Below are 22,587 nucleotides of genomic sequence, written 5' to 3' on the forward strand. Positions count from 1 at the left end.
TGAGGGCCCTCATCCACCTAGACTTGGTTTAGATGATGAGATCCTGCACTTCAAGCCTGAGCCTCATATATAAGCCAAAACGCGATATGATTTGCAGGAGAGCCTCAGGGAGGGTAAATGTATTCTACTTGTGGGAGAATGTGCATACTTTTAATGGCCAGAAGATGGACTGTGGTAGTTTTCAATACATCCTCAAATTTTTTAGAGACTCCTCCCAATGAACGATGGAATCTAGCTCCCCTCCCCTTGAATGTGGATGGGCTTGTGACTCACAACCAATCATTCACAACAAATGTGTCAATATATGACTTCCCAGTCTAGGTGAGAAGCTCCCACCCACTTCTAGAGGTGTGCATGCTGGCGAGGCCACATGGGTGGGCTCTAGTCAACAGCCAGCATGGACGGACAGTCATGTGAGTGAGCCCCCCCGGGCGTCCACTGCAGGGGAGCCTTCAGCTGACTGAAGCCTGAGCTGAAATCTGACTGTGACCCCATGAGATCCCCAGCCAGAACTCCCTCCAGCCATGCCCTTTCCAAATTCCTAACCCACAGAATCTGTGAGCCTAATAAAATGGTTGCTGGCTTATTAAACAGCAAGCTACTGGAACATCAAGATACAGCAATGAACAAAGCAACGTCCTGCCCTATGGAGCATATATTCTTAAGGCAACAGACAACACACAGATGGGAGGCTTATGGGAAATTAAAGGAGGCGGAGCCTGCACAGTGTGTAGCTTAGCGTCTGGCATGGAGTAAGCCATTCAATAACTGATAGGTACTGTTCTTATCACACATTTAGGCATGTTGTTTCCTCTGCCAGGACACCCTTCTCTCCTTCATTTCCTGGCAGATTGCTTTTCGTTCAAGATTTAGGCCAAGACAATAGACACATCAAAGAATGCTCCACATTGCTAATCATTAGAGAAATGCAAATCAAAACTACAATGAGGTATCACCTAACACCGGTCAGAATAGCCATCATCACAAAATCTACAAACAATAAATGCTGGGGAGGGTGTGGAGAAAAGGGAACCCTCCTACACTGTTGGTGGGAATGTAAGCTGGTGTAGCCACTGTGGAAAACAGTATGGAGGTTCCTCAGAAAAATAAAAATAGAGTTGCCATATGATCCAGCAATCCCACTCCTGGGCATATATCCAGACAAAACTATAATTCAAAAAAGATACACACACCCCTAAGTTCATAGCAGCACTATTCACAATAGCCAATATGTGGAAACAACCTAAATGTCCATTGACAGATGAATAAAGAAGATGTGGTATTCCATATATACAATGGAGTACGACTCAGCCATAAAAAGAATTAAATAAAGCCATTTGCAGCAACATGGATGGACCTAGAGATTGTCATACTAAGTGCAGTAAGTCAGAAAGAGAAAGACAAATACCATATGATATCACTTATATGTGTAATCTCAAATATGACACAAATGAACCTACCTATGAAACAGAAACAGAATCATGGACATAGAGAACAGACACGTGGTTGCCAAGGGGGAGGGGGTTGGGGGAGGGCTGGGGTGGGAGGTTGGGGTCAGCAGATGTAAACTGTTATATATAGAATGGATAAACAACAAGGTCCTACTGTACAGCACAGAGAACTGTATTCAATATCCTGTGAAAAACTATAATGGAAAAGAAAAAAAAGAATGTATATGTATATATGTATAACTGAATCACTTTGTTGTATAGCAGAAATTCACACAACGTTGTAAATCAACTACACTTCAAAAAAAAAAGATTTAGGCACGCTCAAAACCCAGTGCTCTTACCTCTTTCCCCACTAGAGTGTAAGCTGCCTAAGAACAGAAGGTCTCCCATTTCTTTAAAAAATGTGTGAAATAATAGAGAAAATATCTATTGGTCTTTGACCCCAGTCCCTGGCACAGAGCTCCTAAAACCCTGGGAATTTCCTGGGAGCGAGCAGTGTCTTTGGTTCCAGTGCAGTGCCTCTGCGTGGGCTCCTGGATGGTCACCACAAAGACCAAGCCATGATCAGAAGCCTGACATTTTCAGCTCCGTCCCCAGTTCTCCAGAGAGGGGAGAGGGGCTGGAAATGGAGTTAATGATCGATCGTAAGCCTTCACAGAAGTCCCCAGAAGTGCAGGGTTCAGAGAGCTTCCAGGCTGGTGATCACATGGAGGTGTCGGGAGGGTGGTGCCCGGACAGGGCATGGACACCCGTACCCCGCACACCTCGCCCATCTGGGTGTTCATCTCCATCCTTTACCACGTTCTTTCACAATCAACTGGTGAACAGTAGAAAGTGTTTTCCTGAGTTCTGTGGATTCAAATTAATTGAATCCGAGGAGGGGATCTTAGGAAACTCCAATTTGTAGCTGATCGGTCAGAAGCACAGGTGACAACCTGGACTTAGCATTGGCATCTGAAGTGAGGAGAGGGCAGTCTGGCAGGACTGAGCCCTCAACCTGTGGGATCTGACGCTGCCTCCAGGCAGATAGTGTCAGAATCGAGTTATATGGTAGGACCCCAGCCCACGCTAGCGCTGCAGGAATGCTCGGTGTGGGGAGGCGCCGACGCCTGGTGTCCGAAGCGCTGAGGGTGACAGTAGTGAGAGTCAGGAGAACACAGAAGGAGAACTGCGGTTTTCCTACTCAGGTGAACACTATCTGTGCTCACTGATATTTCTGAATTCCCCTCCTGTGGACATTCCAGAGGATGACGCATACATTCCGCATCCCACCCCACCCCCCAAGTGAGAAAAGTAGGCCCAAGCAGGCTGAGCCAATGGAAGTTGAGGATGGAACAGGTGCTGCTGCCAGGTGAGAGCACGTGAGGGCCGCCACACCTTCTTCTTTGCAGACTTCCCCTCCCAGCGAGCCCCAGGGCCTTGTCAAGATGACGCATCGGGAGGGGATGGGCCTCCTTCAGCTGAGGCCCGAGAGGCCTCCGAGGAGTAGAGGTCCCCACGTGCTGCGTGTAGTGCCAGGGGAGACCAAGTTTTGCTGACTTAACATGACAGAATTGTGGGCTTGGTCTTTACCACTTAGAGGATCCCAAGGGCCAGCCTCATCACCCACAATCTACGTCACAGACAGACAGGCAGTTATTCATGTGTTAAAATCAGAAAACTTTCTGAGTTAAAGTAATTCATTCCTCTGCAGAGTCAAAGCATGAAAGCCGTGTTCAATAGTGAGAAAAAGTGTTTAAAAGACAAGCGCATGAGCTATAGATTCGTGTTTCCCTCTTCTCCCTAATCCTGGAATAGAAACTAGTGTTCATTTTTAGAGATACGAGAAGACCCCGCCAAGTGGCACCCTCGTGGTCTAAAAACAGTAATGCATTCCCACCCCCAAATGAGCAGTTTGTTTCCATCAGCAGAATCAAATCTGTACTATGTATTGTGATGTTTATGTTTAAAATCATCTAGTAGTTAAGGACTTCCATAAATATCTGACTAGCAATTGGGCTTAAACAAACATATCACAGCCAGATACCAGAGCTAGAAATATGCCATGGATAGTATGGTTTTGTACATTCTCTGGTTTGGGAGTCTGACTATTTCGGGTTTTCCTCCCTCAGTGTTCCCAGGGTTGGCACCTCATAAAGTGGGGAACTTGCTGTGCTGCGCTTGTGATTTATGTGCGCATTCGTGTCAGTGTGTGCAGGGTACAGAAGAAAACTATTCCTGTGTATCCCTAAGGTCGCTAATGATTTAATGCCTGACACTAGTAGATTTTTATAACAAATGTTTGTTGAATGAATGAATAATCCTTGGGGTAGCTCCAATCACACACTGCCAGGAAGGAGACTATCTCAGAAAGCTACAATTCTCCCTACCTGCATGGTAAAGTTGATTGCAGCCTATTATCATGTATTTACTGAGCCATCTAGTATGTGCTCAGCACTGTGTTGGGTGCAGGGGAAGGGTGGAAGGGGTCTAGCCTCAAAGAGACTAGAATTTGGGAATCAGAGCTGACAGGCATACCACTAGTCCCTCACTACGACAACTGCAACCAAAAAAGATAATAACAAGTGTTGGCGAGGATGTGGAGAAACTGGAATCCTCACACACTGCTGGTGGGAATGGAAAATGGTGCAGGCGCTTTGGAAACAGCCTGGCAGTCCCTCAAAACGCTAAACAAAGATTTACCACATGACTTAGCAATTCCACTCCTAGGTCTACGACTAAGAGAAATGAAAATATTTGTGCACACAGTCACTTGTATACAGATGTTCATAGCAACATTCTTCATAACTGCCAAAAAGTATAAACCACCCAAATATCCATCAACTGATAAATGAATAAAGAAAATGTGGTATATCCATATAATAAATATTAATTCAGCAATAAAAAATTGTAAATAAAAAAAAGTATTGATACATGCAACAACATAGATGAGCTGTGAAAACATTACACCAAATGAAAGAAGCCAGTCACAAAGGAGGGATGTGGAGTTTCAGTCTGGGGTGACGAAAATGTTCTATAATTGATTGCGGTGATAGTTGTACAACTCTGTGAATATACTGAAAGCCGCTGGATTGTACACTTTAAATGGGTGAATCACAGGGTATGTGGACTATATCTCATCAAAGCTGTTGAAAAAGTGGCAGATGGAAATTCCTGTCCCCGGGGGGTGATAAGATGCTGCAAAGGGCTCAGGATAATAGAGGAAAATCCCAGCTCAAGAAGATCCTTCTTCGAAATCTGATGAAGAAAAAGATTCAGACTCTTAAGTGCCTGAGGCTGATTACTGAGTCCCAGACGTTTAACCATGGAAATCATGCAGCCTTTTTACAAAGATCTCTTGCCTCTTTAAGAACAGAAGTTCCATTTCCCACCTCCCCAAGAATTCGTACAAAAAATCCATAAGGAAAAGCCTCTCCGTTTTGCTACCCCAGGAAGGAAAGATACTTCCGTCTGTGCCTAAAGAGAATCTTTGGCACATTCAAACCCCAAGTGCAAACCAACAAACTCCTTGTCAGCCACGGAAATGTCAAACTAAGTTTAATAAGCACATCCAGGAAATCTCTTCAAAGATATATACAGGGATTCTGCAGACAGGACTTAATGGAATGAGCAAAGTAACACATTTTACAGGAAACTGTAAACGTTTTACAGTTGCCCCAGGAGAAACGAGTGAGAGAGAGACCGCCAGCTGCCCACAGAGATCCATCCCCCCTTCGTCCGGGAGCTCACAGCGTGTCAGCGAGACCACACTTCCCCAACGCTGGCAGTCAGGTGCGGCCATGTGGCTGAGTCCCAGCCAGCGGGATGGGAGTGGACGCGAGCCTGCCGCTTCCTGCTGGCCCAGACAGGCTCCGGGGCTGCTCCTCCAGGCTCCCCCTCCCCTGGGCCGACTGAAGGCAGGTATAGAATGAGACAGTAGAGGACGGCAGAACCACGTGACAGGAGGAGGCAGCATCTGATGGACAGGATAAAGGGAAGTTCCCTCGCCATCCACTTGAACACCTGTCTGGGACTGTCCCATCGATATGGAAAAAAACTGGGACCTCCCTGGTGGTCCAGTGGTTACGACTCCGCACTTCCACTGCAGGGGGTGTGGGTTCCATCCCTGGTCGGGGAACTAAGATCCCACGTGCCGTATGGCGTGGCCAAAAAAAAAAAAAAAAAAAAAAAAGGAGAGAACTTCCATCACGTTGAGCAGTGACACCATAGGGTCCACCACAGGGTTACAGCAGCTTAGCCTGTCATACCTAATACATTATTTAAGAGCTCGATTCACGGTATGCAAACCCCAAAGATAAGAAAAAATTTAGATTTCACAGGATTCCACCAGAGAGATCACTTAGCTCCTCCCCACAAGGACCATTAGTAGTTTGATATTATAATCATTTTACAAAATTTTCCCCCTTGATTTCCAACTTGCTGCATAGAAAATGGTGGGATTATAGGTGATTTTAATCGCTGCTGTATTTTCATGCATTTTCTAAGTTGTCTATAAAAACCACAATGCCTCTGCAACTAAAACATTATCAAGATACAACAGAGCTCAAGAACAGATAAACAGATCAAAGAAATGAAGTAGACAGACCAGTTACAACTCACAGCATACAAGAACTTTATATATGATAATGATTACATCATGAATCAGTAGTGAAAGCATAAAGTTTTAAATAAATAGTATCAGAAAAACTGACTTTCTATACAGAAAAAATTAAATTAGTTTGCTACTACCCAATAATCACAAAAACAAATTCCAAATAAGTTAAATACCCAAACATGGAAAACAAAACCAAAGGCGGTGATTAAGGCAATGATTAAGACCGAAGGCAATGATTTTTGTTGGTTTTGCTAACATCTAACCATGCCTAGTACAGCGTCTGGCATATATGGTCAAATAAATATCTGTTGAATGAATAAGCAGAAGAATGACAATAACTTCATAATATCAGTGAAGAAAAGAATTCCTTAAATAAGGACCCAAAAGTACAAACCGTAAGATAAAAAGGGGTAACCTGACAAAATCAAAGTTAAATATTTTGTGGCAAAGTGATTATAGACAAAATTTTAAAACTACAGAAGTAGGGGAGGTATTTATAAAGCACATGATAAAATATTAAGTCAGAACATATAAAAAGCTCTTTTCCCATTCACATTTTATCTCCAGCATAGTATAGATCGGCAACATAATATCCAGGTCAAGACTGCAGGCATTAGCTAGATTCAGACCACCTGGTTTTGAATCCTGGCTCCACTACTTCCTAGCTGTGTGACTTGGAATATTTTACTTAACCTCTCTGTGCTTCAGTTTCCATACCTGCAAAAGGATGAAGCTTTCAATGAATGGTGTTACAAAAATTGTCAGGATAAAATGAGCTAATACATTAGTATCAATAGTTGTCAAAGAGAAATCACTCAGTCAATGCTAGCTATTATTATGATTATCCTGCTTTACTTTTCTTCATATAACTTATCGCTAGCTAAAAACGTATTATTTATTTATTTGTCTTCCTCTGACTAGAACATAAGATCCATAAGACAGCCTTTTCCGTTGTATTCTTAGCACCTAAAACAGTGTCTGAGGTATAAAATAAATATTTGCTGGGTGAATGAGAAATCAATGCAAAAATCAATAGGAAGACAAAACACTGAGAGAAGAATGGGCTGAGGATACGAATAAATGATTCACAAAAGAGGAAACCCTAACAGCCAATAAACTTATGAAAGGATGCTCAACCTCACCAGCAGCAAGGAAACTGAAAATGAAACCCACTTCAGATTCTACTTTTTATCCACTGACTTGCCAAACGTTTTCAAGTCTAATAATATCAGAAGAATGTGAGGAAAGGTAATATTTATATAATGCTGGTACAAGCAATTTGGAAACAATCTGGCATCCCCACCATAACTATCATCCACATCATCACTATCATCACCACCATCACCACCACCATCAACATCACCACCATCATCACTCCCACCATCATTACCACCATCATCACCATCATCACTGTCATTGTCATCATCGTCACGGTCATTGTCAGAGCAGCTAACACTTTAGTGCACTCACCGTGTAAGCACCTTATATATATCAACCTTGTAAATTGTCACAACAACCTTGTGAGGTTAAGTCCTACAATTATAGTTAATCCCATTTTATAGAAGAGGAAACTGCAAGACATAGAGGTTAAGTAACTTGCTGAAAATCACAGCTAAATAATGGCAGAGCCAAGGACTCAAATCAGCCAATCAGGCTCCAGGATTCAGGTAATTACTACAATATATCATGTCTTGTTTATGCGTTTCCACTGGATGAATATCTGTTTAGATATTTATTGGCAATCTTGAGGTCTTCTTTGGGGAATGACCTCTTCTTTTGTGAACACTTTTTTTTTTTTTTTTTTTTTTTTGCGGTACGCGGGCCTCTCACTGTTGTGGCTTCTCCCGTTGCGGAGCAACAGGATCCGGACGCGCAGGCTCAGCGGCCAGGGCTCACGGGCCCAGCCTCTCCGCGGCATGTGGGATCTTCCCGGACCAGGGCACGAACCCGTGTCCCCTGCATCGGCAGGCGGACTCTCAACCACTGCGCCACCAGGGAAGCCCCTGTGAACACTTTTTATTAGCCTAGTTGTCTTTTATTGAATGGTAACAGATCTTTAGTGTGTGTGTGTGTGTGTGTGTGTGTGTGTGTTTAGGTGTGTATGTGTGTTCTGTTTGGGATACCAAATCACTTTATTTAGAGGGAAATGCACTACCCAGGAGAGAAAACACATGAGGCAGTTTGGGCACAGTTTATGAAAAAGGTAACCCAGAGCAGCATCACAGTGCCCAGGTGATGGAAGAGAACTCACAGCCACAGCTGCGGGGCAGGTGGCTGTGGCAGACTCCAACTCTCCTGCGTACTGGCCACAGGCTGTTCTCATGCTGGACTGGGGCACCCATCTGATACAAGCTGATCACCCGGCCGCCCAACTCAAGAATGGATTTTATCTATAGTTCAGGTTCTTGAAGGCCCACGAGTGAGTCTGTTTTGTCAGTGGCTCATGTGTGCGACTCCAGTCACGACTTCTTCACCCGCTTCCTGCACAAGCGTGATGCACAGTTCAGAGCAAGAAGCTAACCAGGCCGCTGGCTTTGTCACGGCCTGACCTCCAGCAGGATTTCAGCCACCTCTTCAACGCGGGAGCTTCATCCCTTGCTCTGTACCTTCCTTCCCCTCCTGGGGCTGATGGAGGAAACACCTGTCAGAAGTTCTTTAAAGCCACATCATCTCTGGTCAAAGCAGTATGTCACGGAGAAGCCCTTGGAGGGTTCCGAGCTCAAAGCTGCCCTAGAAGTTTATGATCAGTGAGGGGTGGAAACCTGACAATGATCCTTATCATTATAAAGGTCAGCCAAGGAGGCAGGCAGCGGTAGCTACTGAGGCTGGAGCATTGGGTAGAGGTCACGGTAGGACCAGCCAACAATTCCAATATTTCCATGGGTGTCAGCAGCAGAGGGTGGCTGGCTCCCGGCAGTGGCTGACCAATAAGCCCTGAGCAATCCGGGCCCAGCTGGAGTAGGACCTAGATGATTCCCTTTGCTAGCTTCTGGTCTAGAGTTTGCTAACCAATTCCCCTTTTTTAGAGACTGGGCTGTTTCCAACGTTTTAGTTCTTTTCCCTCTTACTATAATCTAAATGTGGGAAAATACGTTCTCTCTCATTAGCCTTCTCTTTCCACAAGTATTTCATTATTATTCAACACATTTAGGGCCTACTTCCCATAAAAACCCAATTCTAATAAGAGTTAATGTTAACTCATCATAAAATTTTATCAATACTCATTGGCCAGAAACCAGTCTACTGTGAAATTTAGTTTGTGAAGTAAGACCTGTCTTTGCAGATTATCCAAGATCAGAATAAAGGAAGAAATATGTAAAATGCTCCTAAAAATTGTTTGGATATCTTTAAGATCACTACATGTAACTGAAAAACTACATTCAAATTGCCCAGCTATTCCACAAGCAAATTTCTTAAAGGCTTACTTCCTTGCATCTTAGGTAAAACTGTTCCAAAAGATAAAATGGTGAACAAAACAAGCAGAAAAATCAAGTTTTCTAAAAAGGTTAAGCTTGTTGGCAGAGTGTAACCTTCGAGACAGTCTAGATTAGTGAAAAACTACCCTATTTCCTACAGCCTTTTCTTACTGATGCTCACAAATGTTTTTCTGATAGAAGAATAGCCCATTCACACTAGCTCCTACTTCTATGACTTTTCTCATTTCTGGGCCTTCCAGAGTTTACTGAAGGAAGACGATTAACAAGTCAAAAAAAATGTTTTTTTCTGGCTGAGATTCATTTCAATATTGTATTAGCGCTGTTACAGATAATAAGATTAATGTGTCAGCAAAGTTCACAATTCAGTGCTTTTCAAATGATATTCCTATTTGTGAATTCCCTTGCTAAATCCAATACTCATTTTTTACTCTCTCTTTTGTATATTCCGATGTTGCCCATGGACCTACTCAATTCTTTCATTAAATGAACGTTCCAAATGAACGTAGCAAAATATTAGGCTTCCCCTCTCCCCTAGAAAAATCTGGTGAAGAAGTAAGGGGCAAGACATGCCCGGCAGGAAGGGCAAATCACTGTCTCAGGCCGTTAAATCTGCAAGGAGGGGCCAGGAGGCGCCAAGAGCAAGAAGGTGATGGTCAAATCCCATCTAGCCTGGAGGGATTCCAGGGACTGATGGCTCCGAAGGGGTAGAAACACCGGAACAGAGAAAACACCAGCTCGACCTCGAGTGGAAGGGCTGAGCGATGAGTCTGGGATATGAGACCAAGTACAAAGGCCAGAAATGGGATGCAGAGAAAACATGATTTCAGTGGACAGTCAAGGGTCAGAGGCCAAGCAGAGGTCGCACAGGTGTCTCTCTTCTCCAGGAATCACAAAGATGGACTTGGAGTTCTCAAACACAAAGGACAGGACCTCCCAGATCCAGAAGGGAGCCAGAGGTCACGGTCCACTTTGCAGTGGCAGAGGAAAGAGACAAGGACATTTTTTAAAAGCACAAGCATATGCAAACTATTATATACAGAATGGATATAAAACAACGTCCTACTGTAGAGCACAGGGAACTATATTCAATATCCTGTGACAAACCACAATGGAAAAGAATATGAAAAAGAATATGTATATGTATAACTTTGCCGTACAGCAGAAATTAAAACAACGCTGTAAATCAACTATACTTCATTAAGATAAATTAAGAAAATAAAATAAAATAAATGTAAAAAGCACAGAAACACCCCAGGGCTCAGAGAAAGTGTCTAATAGAGAAAGAACAGCTGGCAGTGCCTAGAAGTACAGCTAAAAAGTGGGACAAGCCAGGAGATGGGCAGGACAGGGATCTCTCTTCTGCCTACGTTTATCATGCCCCCTGACCTTTGGGCTATGGAAGCAGAAAGTCAATCCAAGGAGCTCTGGGGGCCTGACAGCACCCGTGGCACAAGGTCTGTGGTCCTTATCCCTGAGGGTAGGGACCAGGCCCAGGACCACGTGTGTACTTGTTAAATCCCTGTTAGATCCTAACAGTTTGAGAGCCAAATGCTTCAATTTCCCGACAAGACACTCCTACCCAGAGAGATGCACTGACCAGTATTCCAACATCCAACTGAGGGTGAGTGACAGGACTTTCTTGATTCCTGGTTTAATACTCATTTCCACACACCACACCGCCTCCTTAAAACTTGTTATCTGGAAAGCTTTTTAAGATATTTATGAAGAAATATTCTGGAGAAGTGCTATACATCCTAGGATACTCATTTCAGTGCTGTCTGTTAGCACAAAAGATTGGAAACAATCTCATGATCTATGAACAGGGGACAGATTAAATGAGAAATGGGACATCCATTCAACAATGGCATGCAGCCTTTTAAAAAATGAGGTTGGGGGAATTCCCGGTGGTCCAGTGGTTAGGACTCCACACCTTCACTGCCGAGGGCCTGGGTTCAATCCCTGGTCAGGGAACTAAGATCCCCCAAGCTGTGCAGCACGGCCCAAAAAATAAATAAAAAATGAGGGTGGTCTATGGGTTTTGATATATAATATATATGCAAGGATTTCCAAGATACACTGTTAGGTGAAAAATCAAGGTGCAGCAATGGAAGGTCACATTCCCACTGCTGGTGAATGTCCGTGCACACGTAAGCACGCCCATGCACGCATGCACCTGCCCCGCATCCTTGTATGTGTACAGAATGCCACCAGGAGGGCGTGCCAAGAACTGGCATCAGGAGCTGCTCACAGGGAGGGAAGCTCAGGGCTGGCAGAATGAGACTTCCTTTTCACTGGATACCCTTTTTATGCCTTTTGAAGTTTGTACCATATGCTCATACTACCTATTTGAAAAATAATAATTAAAAATGAAGGTGTCTACAAAATCAAAGGTAATATACAGATGTTCTATTAGTTAGTGTACAGGTCGAGCTGTGCGGGTCGAGTCCCAAAATAACAGCAGCATGGGACACAGAAGCCCACGTCGCGCTCACAGGAAAGTCTCGCTTCCCTCAGTGGGGAAGTTCTGCCGGAAGAAGATCCTTCACCTGCTCTTGGCCATCCCCAGGATCCCTGGGACGTGTGCCGGGCTCACCTGGTCCACGGAGACTTACCATCTCAAACAAGCACACCCTGGCCCTGCTCCTTTGGAAGAAGGGGCCACTAACGGCCTCAGCCACTGGGACCCAACAACAGGAGACTGAACAGACGAGGATATTCTATTATCTCCACAGAGTCATATGATGGACTAGCCAGCCAGTTCCCGTGACTCCGGAGAAGGCTCTGTAACACCCTGGAAAGATGGTCCTGGCACATCAAGTGACAAACAGGAATTTCCAGTACCAGAGAAGCAGTATATTTGCATTTTTGTAAACATATATGAATTGGAAAATGTGTAAATGAATATGCCAAGTCATTGTCTTTTTGCTTGGTGATACATTCTAATGTTCCATTTTAGAAATGATGCATTTTTGCAAAAAGGTTTTTTTAAAAAACTTCAACTGGAAAAATAAAAAAGGAACTCTGCTTTCAGGGGCTCTTTCTTCGGTTTCTTTAAAATGTTAATAAATACCCACGGGCAGTAAAGAGCAAGTATCTACCCCACCGCCAAACACTAAATGAAGAAATTGTGGGAAAGTATCAGAGTAACTGAGTTGCCATCTTTCTCTGGGAAAGCAGTACATGAACTTGACCATGGAGTGAACACAGAATAGAGGAGCCCACATTCCCCTGGCGTGTGTGTTCAAGCCAGCAATAGAAGTGCAATGTGCTTACAAAACAGAATTTGCAAAGGTAAATCCCAGCTCAGCTTGGGGCCCGCACCGGGTGACCGTGTGCTGGGTTCTCTCCCATGACGGGCCACCAACTGAGAGGAACTCAAAGCGTCGCCCAGAAGCGCTACCCGTGGCGGGCGCTCCACAGGCCGGGCCGTGGAGCTGGGGTACCGGGTACTGAGGGGCTGACGCGGCTTCCTCCGGCAGTGCTACCACCCAGAGATGTTCAGTAACCAGATTCCTAAGCCCACGTTGCTTCTTACAAAAATCTGACTTGGTGGAGGCGTGAACAACGGCAGTGCGGGAGGGAAAGGATGCTGGCATGTGACAGGCTACTGTGGGCTACACGGAACTCGAACCAGAAAGGAGAAGAGACAGCCAGAAAAGCAGCATAGAAGAAAAAGGATCTTATTGCAACTACTGATGCTATCATTAAACGCAGTCCTTTGACGAGACCAAAAGACAAACTCCGAAAGGGTCTTCTATAATCGAGGTGCAATGTCTTTTAAAACAAAGAAATGTATGCATTTATTTCCTTTTAAATTCACTGACATTTATTAGGTTGGCCCAAAAGTTCATGTGGGTTTTTCCATCACATCTAACGGAAAACCCAAACGAACTTTTTGGCCAACCCAATAGTATGCCCATTACGCTGGTGAATCTTGGCTCCAGAGGCACTGAAGCTGGTAATCTACAACATATGGGGAGATGAACTTGAAACATTATCAAACAAACTGCTCTGTATTGAGAGTCCACTAGACCATGCAGTTTGTGAACAGGCAGGGGTCGGACAGTCAGACAGCAAGAGGCCTCAAGACCTAAGTCTGAATCCAAGATGTGGCCTGGGCAAGTTATTTAAACCTGGACAGGCCTTAGTCTCCTCACCTGTTATTATAATGATTCAGTGAGAAAAAAAAAAAAGTATATACAAGGAAAGAAGCCCATAGCAGGAGGAGTTCAAAAGATGAGCTATCATTTTCCCATGCTGGGTCCTATACAGCAAAGAGCACAACTAAGAATGCCACAGTCCACATCCTTCAAAAGCAGAATTAGGAAAAGGAAATCCTTCACGTCTTCATAATGCACACAGGGGAACATCTTTTAAGTTAGAAGTTAGCCTGTCAGTGAAGATGGGGAACCACTGGAATCCACTCAAGTGACCTTTATGAAGCTACCTATGTGTGCAATTCCCAGATATTACAAGGACTGGGGTGAGCAGACAGGTAGATACATGTCTCGTGTTCTGTAGGCATGTTTTGAGGTGCCAGCCTTGCTTATTATCTCCTTCTCTGAAAATTACTTTGATTCCAGACCTCCCTGAAGACCTGGCCCTAAATGGTCATGTTGTACCATGTGACAACCCCCTCCGGCTGCCGGCTCACCCTCTGCCACCCCTGCCTGGACCCAGCCTGCTGGTAGCGGACTGATGGAGGGAAGGCTAGACAGACAGACAGACCCGCCTTCCTGACCTGCTGGTCCTCAATTCTAATAAATTTCAGCCATGCTTTATTTCAAGACAACCTACTGTACGTGTAAAATAAAATCTTTTATGTGAGCCAGCGTGCAGATGTTACACATACATGTTAAACAAGAGACACCAGGAGTTCCTTGGAGGTCCAGTGGTTAGGACTCAGCGCTTTCACTGCTGAGGGCGTGGGCTCAATCCCTGGTTGGGGAACTAAGATCCCACAAGCTGCGTGGTAAGGCCAAAGGAAAAAAAAAAAAAAAAGAAGAGAGAGACACCAAAAACTCTGTTCCCACCTACAACACACCATGTGACCCTGGAGAAGTCACTTACCTAGGAGCCAGAGCTTCCTTCCTGTAAAACAAGGGTTTGCCTGAGAAGATGGCTGGGAGACAGAGCAACTGGTGGAAAGGCACGCGTGAAGGATACACTCAGTAAGGGTCCCAGGGCCTTCGCCAGGGGTTGTCACCCTCAGTTCTAATGACCAGAGAAGATGTCATGAAAGAAAGCACACCGGAGCTGGATCTTGAACTTGGAGAAGAGGCAGAGGTCAGAGGATTAAGAGACCACTCTCAGAGGGACACTGAGGGAGGCCGTGGCCTATGGGGGGAGCGGAGGATGGACGCCAGTAAATCCATTTGGTGAACAATGATGTCTGACATTGAGCTGGAAGTTGTTTTCTGCCCTAGGCTATAATCAAATATCTGCACTCTTGATTCACTAAAGCTTCAGCAAATGCTGTGCAGGACAGCCCTGTATTAGTGGTTCCTGCCGGGGGAGGGGGATGAAAGAGAGCTGACTGGATTCCACCAGGGTCAAAGGTCTGGGGAGAAATGCTATAGGACCCAAAGCATTAGGAGCTAGTGATGGGGCAGCTGGGGCCACATGGACGTGCTGGAGGACCACGAAAACCTCGGTCCCCACGAGACCGCCACAAATACGTATGAGCTTGAGCCATTTTGTTAGATATTAAAGAAAAAAGTGATCCTGGAAGGTTAAAGGATGTGGAAACACTTGAGTTTTGGGAAAATTGGAAGAAAAATCCTACCAGCTTCTAGACTAAAAACAAGTCAAAACAAAGAAAAAGAATACGGCTACCTATAAAAGAAAGAGAAGAGACTGGCAGAGAAACATCTGTTCCACTAAATGCTAGAAGATAATAAAACAATGTTTCTGGAGTTTGAAGGAAAACGATTATCACAGAATTACACTTACACCCAGACTCTGGTTCATGCGTAAGAGCAAAAAGAGGCATCTTCAGACATATAAGAAGTTAGAAAATATATCATCCACCTACTCTAATAAAAAAATTAAGGGAGAAAATAATCAAAGAAGAAAAGGAGGGGGTGTAGTTTATAAGAAATAGTGGTAAGCAATGAAAACAGTAATGCAGTCAGGAAAGTTTAAGAAGTTTTTGATACTATGGATGTGACTGTAATGTTAATAGTTAAGAAAAAGCTTTAATATGACATAAGGGCAAAAATAAAAGAAGGCACACGGAATTGAAATTTCAGATTATTTCAACAAAATCTAGGACATGTAAAGGAAGGAGAAATCCAAACATCCTACATGGTTTGTCTTGTTTGGTAGTACACAGAATATTTTGGACATTGGTTAATTTTTGACATTGATGGAGAAATACAGAAAAAAAGCAAGCTTGCTTGAACTTTAATGATAATTCCTAGAAGAAGAAAAATAGGATATAGAGCTCCTAAACCACTAGAAGGAGAAAAAAAAAAAAGGAAGAATGGAAACTTGACATATTCTGCAAAACAGAAGAAAAGAATAAGGAAATATTTTGAGTACCGAGAAGGCTTAAAAAATTCAAAGGCAGGATATGATCTGAGCTGTCCAACACAATGGCCATGACCCACATGGTGCTATTAAATTTAAATGAATTAAAAATGAATAAAATTTAAAAGTCGTCTCCTAAGTCACACTGGTCACAAGTGGCCAGTGACCTCTGTATTGGACATTTCCATCACCGCAGAAAGGTCTAGCAGACAACACTCACAGTCAGTGCAAAATACAACGTAATATGAGTCTATGTAAAGTATGATCCTATTTATGCTAAATATACATTTATATATACATATAAACAGATACATATAAATGCAAATTGTCAGTGGAAAGTAATAGATAACAAAAGCGTCTGTGTATAAAGTATAAAGTACGACCTTATTTATGTAAATATGTGTGTAGGTGTATATATATGTATATAAATAAGTCTGACTTGATTACACTGTCAATAGTGGTAGCTCTTAGAAATGAGACGATGGGGGCTTTTACTCTCCATATACTTTACTGTTCGCATTTTTTTTTTTTTTTTTTTCAGTATGTGGGCCTCTCACTGTTGTGGCCTCTCCCGTTGCGGAGCACAGGCTCCGGACACGCAGGCTCAGCGGCCATGGCTCACGGGCCCAGCCGCTCCGCGGCATGTGGGATCTTCCCGGACCAGGGCACGAACCTGTGTCCCCTGCATCTGCAGGCGGACTCTCAACCACTGAGCCACCAGGGAAGCCCTGTTTGCATTTTTAATAAGCATATTTTACAGGACAATGAGTAAAAGTCATTTACATATTTTCAATGGGAGTAACCGCAAACCAACCAACCAACCTCTTTCTTGAACTTGGTACAGAACCTGGTTCCAACCCCAGGGTTAACCCAGTAACAACTCGAACTCGTAAATATCTACTGTGTACACTCAGGTTAATAAACAATTTCAAGATGGCACAGTAGGTGGCCCATACTTGGAGACTTTCTAGAGTTTAGCCAAGCTCTGCAAGAAGTTTGTTCCGGGCCTCAGGGTGATGTCACCCTTTCAAATGTTAAGCCTGAACCGACATTTAATACTTTTAAATGTCATTCCCTAAATTGGGAGGTTGCTTGGGCAAAGGCTGTTAGCTCACCCTTCCATTTAGATTTTTATACTATTGATAACAGATCACGTTTCAGAGAAGCAGCTCTGAATTAGCCCTTAAGTTTTCCAGGACAAGAAAAATCTCTGGAGAGTTACAGTAATTTTTTGCATCTTCCCACCGACTCTACAGTTGACTAAGGAGAAGTTCCCACCGCCCATCTCAACAACAGATAAAATCAGAACTAACAACACAGTGCACACAGAATAACTTCCATTTTTCCTCTTTAAATTGGGGGTAAGAAAAGAGAGGTTAGGGTCTCTGTTCAAAGGATTCCAAAGTTTTAATTTTAATCTTTCCCAAATACCAGATCTTTAATTTTTCTAAGAAAAATAATTTATTTAAAATGTCTGGGAATACCCCTCAAATACCAAAACTATTTCAGATCTACCCCAGGGAATAATTTGGTCATTTATCTGCCAACATAGGCACCTTCATATATGCTTATTTTATTCCCTATGTAAATATTCTTGGTAGCTGTCTCTATTCACCTCAGCGAATAATGAGGGCAAGGCTCTCTGCGTGAAAAGGAGATGAAACACATCAGTTCATCCAGGAACTATGCATTCTGCAAGCCAGTGTTGGTAAAGCAAGGAGAGAGATTTGCCAACTTGAATGCTAATTTCATGTAGGGCCAACTGTGTGCTCCCGTTTCCGGCACGGGGCAGTAACTATGCTTAACGCAGGGTAGGCAGGCTAAGAGATAAAGACCAGGACCCACTCTATTTTACAAACGGAGAAGACGCAGATCAACGGGGCAAGGAGAAGAAGACAGGTGAAGGTAATTCTTACCTATGTAGACAGATTACCTTAGAACATTTTGGGGTGGGGGGGGCACGCTGCGCAGCAGTCAGGACCTTAGTTTCCTGACTAGGGATCGAACCCGTGTCTCCTGCAGTAGAAGTGCAGAATTCTAACCACTGGACCGCCAGTCCTACCTTAGAACTTTTAATATGCTTTAAAGTTTTCAAGTTCCCTCAAACGCTTTACAAAGACACACTTCCCCTAACTGTAAATCATGTGCTCAAGCAATATTTAAAGCATGTTTCTCGGTAATCCTCTGTTGGTCTACTTCTAATTGCTGCATATTGTTTGAAGATAATAAAGCTACACTTTTTTGAATTCAGTCTTGCTAATTAAAATGGACAATCCCTGCCCTCCCCCATGATTTTTGGAATTCATGAAATCTGGGTAGTGGTGTGCCACTTTCATACTTGGGTGGACCAAAAAGTTAAACGAAGAGCACATTTTCCACAAAAAATAAGATACAGAGATAGTGAAATGCAAGTATTTTATAATATGTCAGCCATTGCTTTTAATTGAACAAAAGTCATATTTCATTTATGGACTTCTGGCATTATCCACAAAATGAAATACCTGTTTTAATTCATAAAATAAAATTCTACAAAAATGTAAGTAAAGCATACACAGTAGTATTTACATTGTGCGGACAAAAGAGTCTAATTTGGTAATTTCCTTTTCCCTGAGGCTCCAGTTTTAATATGTCTAAAACAGCCAGTAAATACATTATACTCAATAGCGTGGGTGAATTAATTCTTATAGGCCACAAGGGTACTATTTAGTAAATGACTGCTTTGTGCACTGACCCATACCTAGTGGCCTCAAAGTGATAACTCACCTTTAAAAGGTAAAGTGTGTACATACCCATTCCTCCAAAGTCTCATTATTTGTCACCTGATTAAACTGGTGGAATGAAGAGGCCAGGTGTCAAAAAGAGGAGTCTTTCAAATTTTAACATTTACAAACTTGAGCTACTTAAGAAAAAACTCTAGGTTTCCACTAAGCCATATCATCAGTACCCGAGCCAAATAAAACACAATTACTCCCCCAAATTTGGCCACAGCATCTGAATTCAAATCCAGAAAAGCAGTTCAACTAGCACAGCAACTTGGATTTTCACTAATCTCCTTACATTTTAATAGACTACAATAAACCCATTACAACCATTTCTTCCTTCTAGAACCTGAAATCATGTTATCTGTTCTTGGTGAAAACCTTTCAGTCCACTGAGCAGCTCTAATTTTGAGTAACTGTGCTAACATATAATTAACGTGCCCGTGTCCAAAACTGAAAATGTCTGAAGAAGGCATGGAGATGCTTCTGGGTGCTAATCTGGGAACTTCGCACAGCCTCCTGCAAGGTTCCCGGGGGCAGGTCCTGATCAATGGGTACACAGATGAGTAATTCTCTGTACCATGGACATTCTTGACTGTATAAGCAAAGAAGTACATAATCAAACCTTCCGAAGGATGAAGAACAACAAATAGACATTACAGTGGAGAAGGCAGACGTCCAGGGCCTTTGCCAGAAAGACAGGAGCTAAAAAGTTTTTTGGGTAATGCAACATATTTGCATCTGGGCCCACTGCTGGCACCAGGGCCACTGTTTCAATAACATATCTATATTTAGCTATCTATCACAGACAAATTTCTATCACTGCACAAACAGAAGTCGAGCTCAGATGTCTGCAGAATTTCCTTTCCTCTCTTAAAAAAAAAAACATTCTAGACCAGACTGATAACATTCTGTACTTGCAGCTGCCACTGAAAAATATTCATGCCAATGAAAGATACATTTAGTCAGCTTTTCTTTTTCTTGATCTTTTAATATTTTATAACACATTAAAGCTCAAAGTTCCTTTCTTAAACAAATCTTCAAGCAGACGTTAAACAGAATGCAAATACTTTACACTTTAAATCATCAATCATTTAAAGAATCCTCTCCATGAACTGAATAAATAAGCCATCTGTGACTACGGCCTCCCTATCATGTTTTTAAGCTGACCCACTTCTTCCCCGGTCACCATGGTTTGTAAAATCTCACTTCTAAGGGGATGAGTGCTCGGTGCCAGCTCATAGTTCGCATTCAACTGGGTAAAAGGGTAACGTAAACCCCAGGCAGCATTTAAAATGACCTCCTCTACCTACAAAAACAGAACTTCAATACCCTCCCCCCCCCCCACCGGAAGCAATCTTTTCTCCAACCGGAGAGCAAATCAAGTCTGCGAGGGAGAAAATGAGCCAGTTAAAGGAGGAAGAAACCTGATCAGGTGTTAAAACGCATGGCTCTGGACATCAACCAGCAAGCAGGATCGGGTCCGGTCGGCGGGAGCTGCTCCCCAAGACTGAGCTGAAATCAAGGTCGGACCCGCTTCTAGAGATGCTGACCCACTTCTAGAGATGGGACCCGCTCGGCGGCGGCGAACCTGCGCGTCCCCAGGAGCCTGGCCGGGACCCCCGGCGCCCCCGGCCCGGCCCGGCGCGGGGCGGGGCGGCCGGGGAGGCACAACTTTCCGCAGCTCCCCGCCAGCGGCGCCGAAACGGGCAGGGGCGAATCTCAAGCCGCTCCCCGCCATCAGCGACTCTTTTCTCCCGGTGGTGGTGGCGGCTGGGGGAGGGGTGGGAGGACTTCAGGAGAGGATGACAAGGAGCGGAGAGAGGAGGACCACTTCCCACCGGCCAGGCCGCCACAAAGGGAAGGGCGCCGCGCCCCCCTCGGTGTCACCGAGTCTCACGCCTGCCGGGATGGGAACGCGCGAGGGCCGGCGGGCCGCGCGGCAGGTGACAGCGGCGTGGCGGGTCCCCGCGCCTCCCCGCCCACCCGGGGCCTCGCCTCCGCCGCGCGGCTCCGCGAGCCAGACGCGCCCCCCGGACCTCCCGCCGCCCGTGAGCCCCGCGAAAGCCACGCGGGGGGCCGCCCGCCGCTCAGCGGTGCGGCCGCCGCGCCCCGGAGCCGGCGCCCGCGAGGAGCCCCGGGCGCGCCTACCCCTTGGCGTGCTCCGTCTCCTCCTCATTGTCCCCGTCGATCCCGCACGTGTCCTGGTCGTCCAGCTCCAGGCTCTGCTGGCTGGCCGCGGACTCGCTGTCCTCCGCCATCGCGGCGGCGCGGGCTGGGGCGGCGCTCCGGGCAGCTGGCGCTGAGGGCCGGCGCGGCGGAGGCGGCGCAGCGAGCAGCTCCCTCTAGCGCCGCCCGCCGTCTCCTCAGAGCCGGAGCCGCAGGCGTGCCAGCCCCTCCTCGCCCCGCCCCTCCTCGCATGGCTCCGCCCCGCCCCCGGGCCCGCCCCCTGCGGCCCGGGTTGGGTGGCGGGCGGTCCGCGCGCCCCCGCAACCCGGGGTAGGGAGCGGGCAGGGCGGAGGGTAGTAGAGGTGGTCGCGACCCGCTGCGCGCAGGAGCGCGGTCCTGGATCCCGGCCGGTGCCTGAACCCTGCGCTCGCCTCTGAATGGCGCAACCTGAAGACCCCGAATCCTGAGTCTTCGTTTTGGGAGCACAGGCAACGCGATTTTACATCTCTTCGTAGTAGGAAGACTTTTAACTCTTTGCAGGAAATTCTTAGTCAGGGGTAGGCGTGCCAAGACCACTGATTTCCAGAACCCTCACCCCCGCCCTTCACCTCATCCCCAACCACGTACGCTTTGTAAAAGTTCCATTTCATATGTCTCTGTCTTTCCAGTATACTATAAAGTCAAAGCCAGAGTCAAAACAGAGTGCTTCCAGCCTTCCCGCCTCTCCGTTCCAACGAGACTCGCAGCCCTAAAACTCTTGACAGAGAAAAATGTAGAACTGCCCCTGTTTTTGCTGGACGGCTTAGACCACAACCATCTTTGGGGAAATGGGACTTGTCCATGATGCTGGGGCCTTGGACAGTGTCAGTGAGTGAGGCCACTCTGGCGTCCTCAAGTGAAGGTTATGACCTAGACCTCCGAGCAAAAGTGGGTGGCCTTCTAGGCTCAGATGGTCCCGTTTCTCTCCCCGTGAACACAGGAGGGGAAGGAGGCACCCCGCGGATTGCCAAATAAAACGCGGGTGAAGTCCAAACTCTTATTTGCTGTTGCAGTCTGTACACCCCGGTCCGTTCCTTTGTTCTCCTTTCATGAGCAGAGTTCAAGGTCCCACTGGGTCATGGGAAGCCTACATGGCTTTACAAAGGCAGTGGAAAGATAGTTATCAGAAATGCTCAGAGAGGAAAAAAGAGGCTTTTAAAAGCCACCTGAAATTTTTGGTGCGGGTCCTTTTTTTTGCAAAAGGCATTGGGAGCATTTGGGGGCTCCTTTTTTTCCCCACAAGCCAGACCGTGCCCTTAAAATACGGTAAGATAGAAGTATCTAGAGACAAAAATTGCAGAGCTATTTCAAAGTTCACCAGACTTTTATGACTGACTGAGGATGAGCCAGCAAAGGTTCTGTAAGAAGTGCAAAATGGGGCCAAACCACGAAGGAAATACAATGCTTTCTTTCACAATTGCAATGATTTCTGAGGCAGAAAGTCACATGTGGCCCTCTAGCTTCAAACTTTAGGCAAATATAGATCAGTGAATTTCCCGCTGCTCATCCCTGTGAACGGGAAGAGTTGGCTAACGGTAACCTGGTTGGGTAGTCAGCAGGACGCTGCAAATCCATCCCATCGGTTGCTATAGCCTATTGGAAGGGTT

The 22,587-nt window shown here is 45.2% G+C and overlaps 1 protein-coding gene across 1 annotated transcript in view; it reads right to left on the reverse strand.

The window, feature by feature from the left end:
* The window catches only part of NMT2 (N-myristoyltransferase 2), a 56,897-nt gene extending 35,781 nt beyond the window's left edge, over positions 1–21,116 (reverse strand). Inside the window, exon 1 of the mRNA XM_079913182.1 lies at positions 20,924–21,116. Within this exon, the coding sequence (XP_079769308.1) occupies positions 20,924–21,033 (110 nt within the window). The 5' untranslated portion in view covers positions 21,034–21,116. The remainder of the gene's footprint in view (positions 1–20,923) is intronic.
* Positions 21,117–22,587: the final 1,471 nt, after the last annotated feature.

This window comes from Stenella coeruleoalba (assembly GCF_951394435.1).
Source record: "Stenella coeruleoalba genome assembly, chromosome: 2".
In the NCBI taxonomy this organism is placed as follows: Eukaryota; Metazoa; Chordata; class Mammalia; order Artiodactyla; family Delphinidae; genus Stenella; species Stenella coeruleoalba.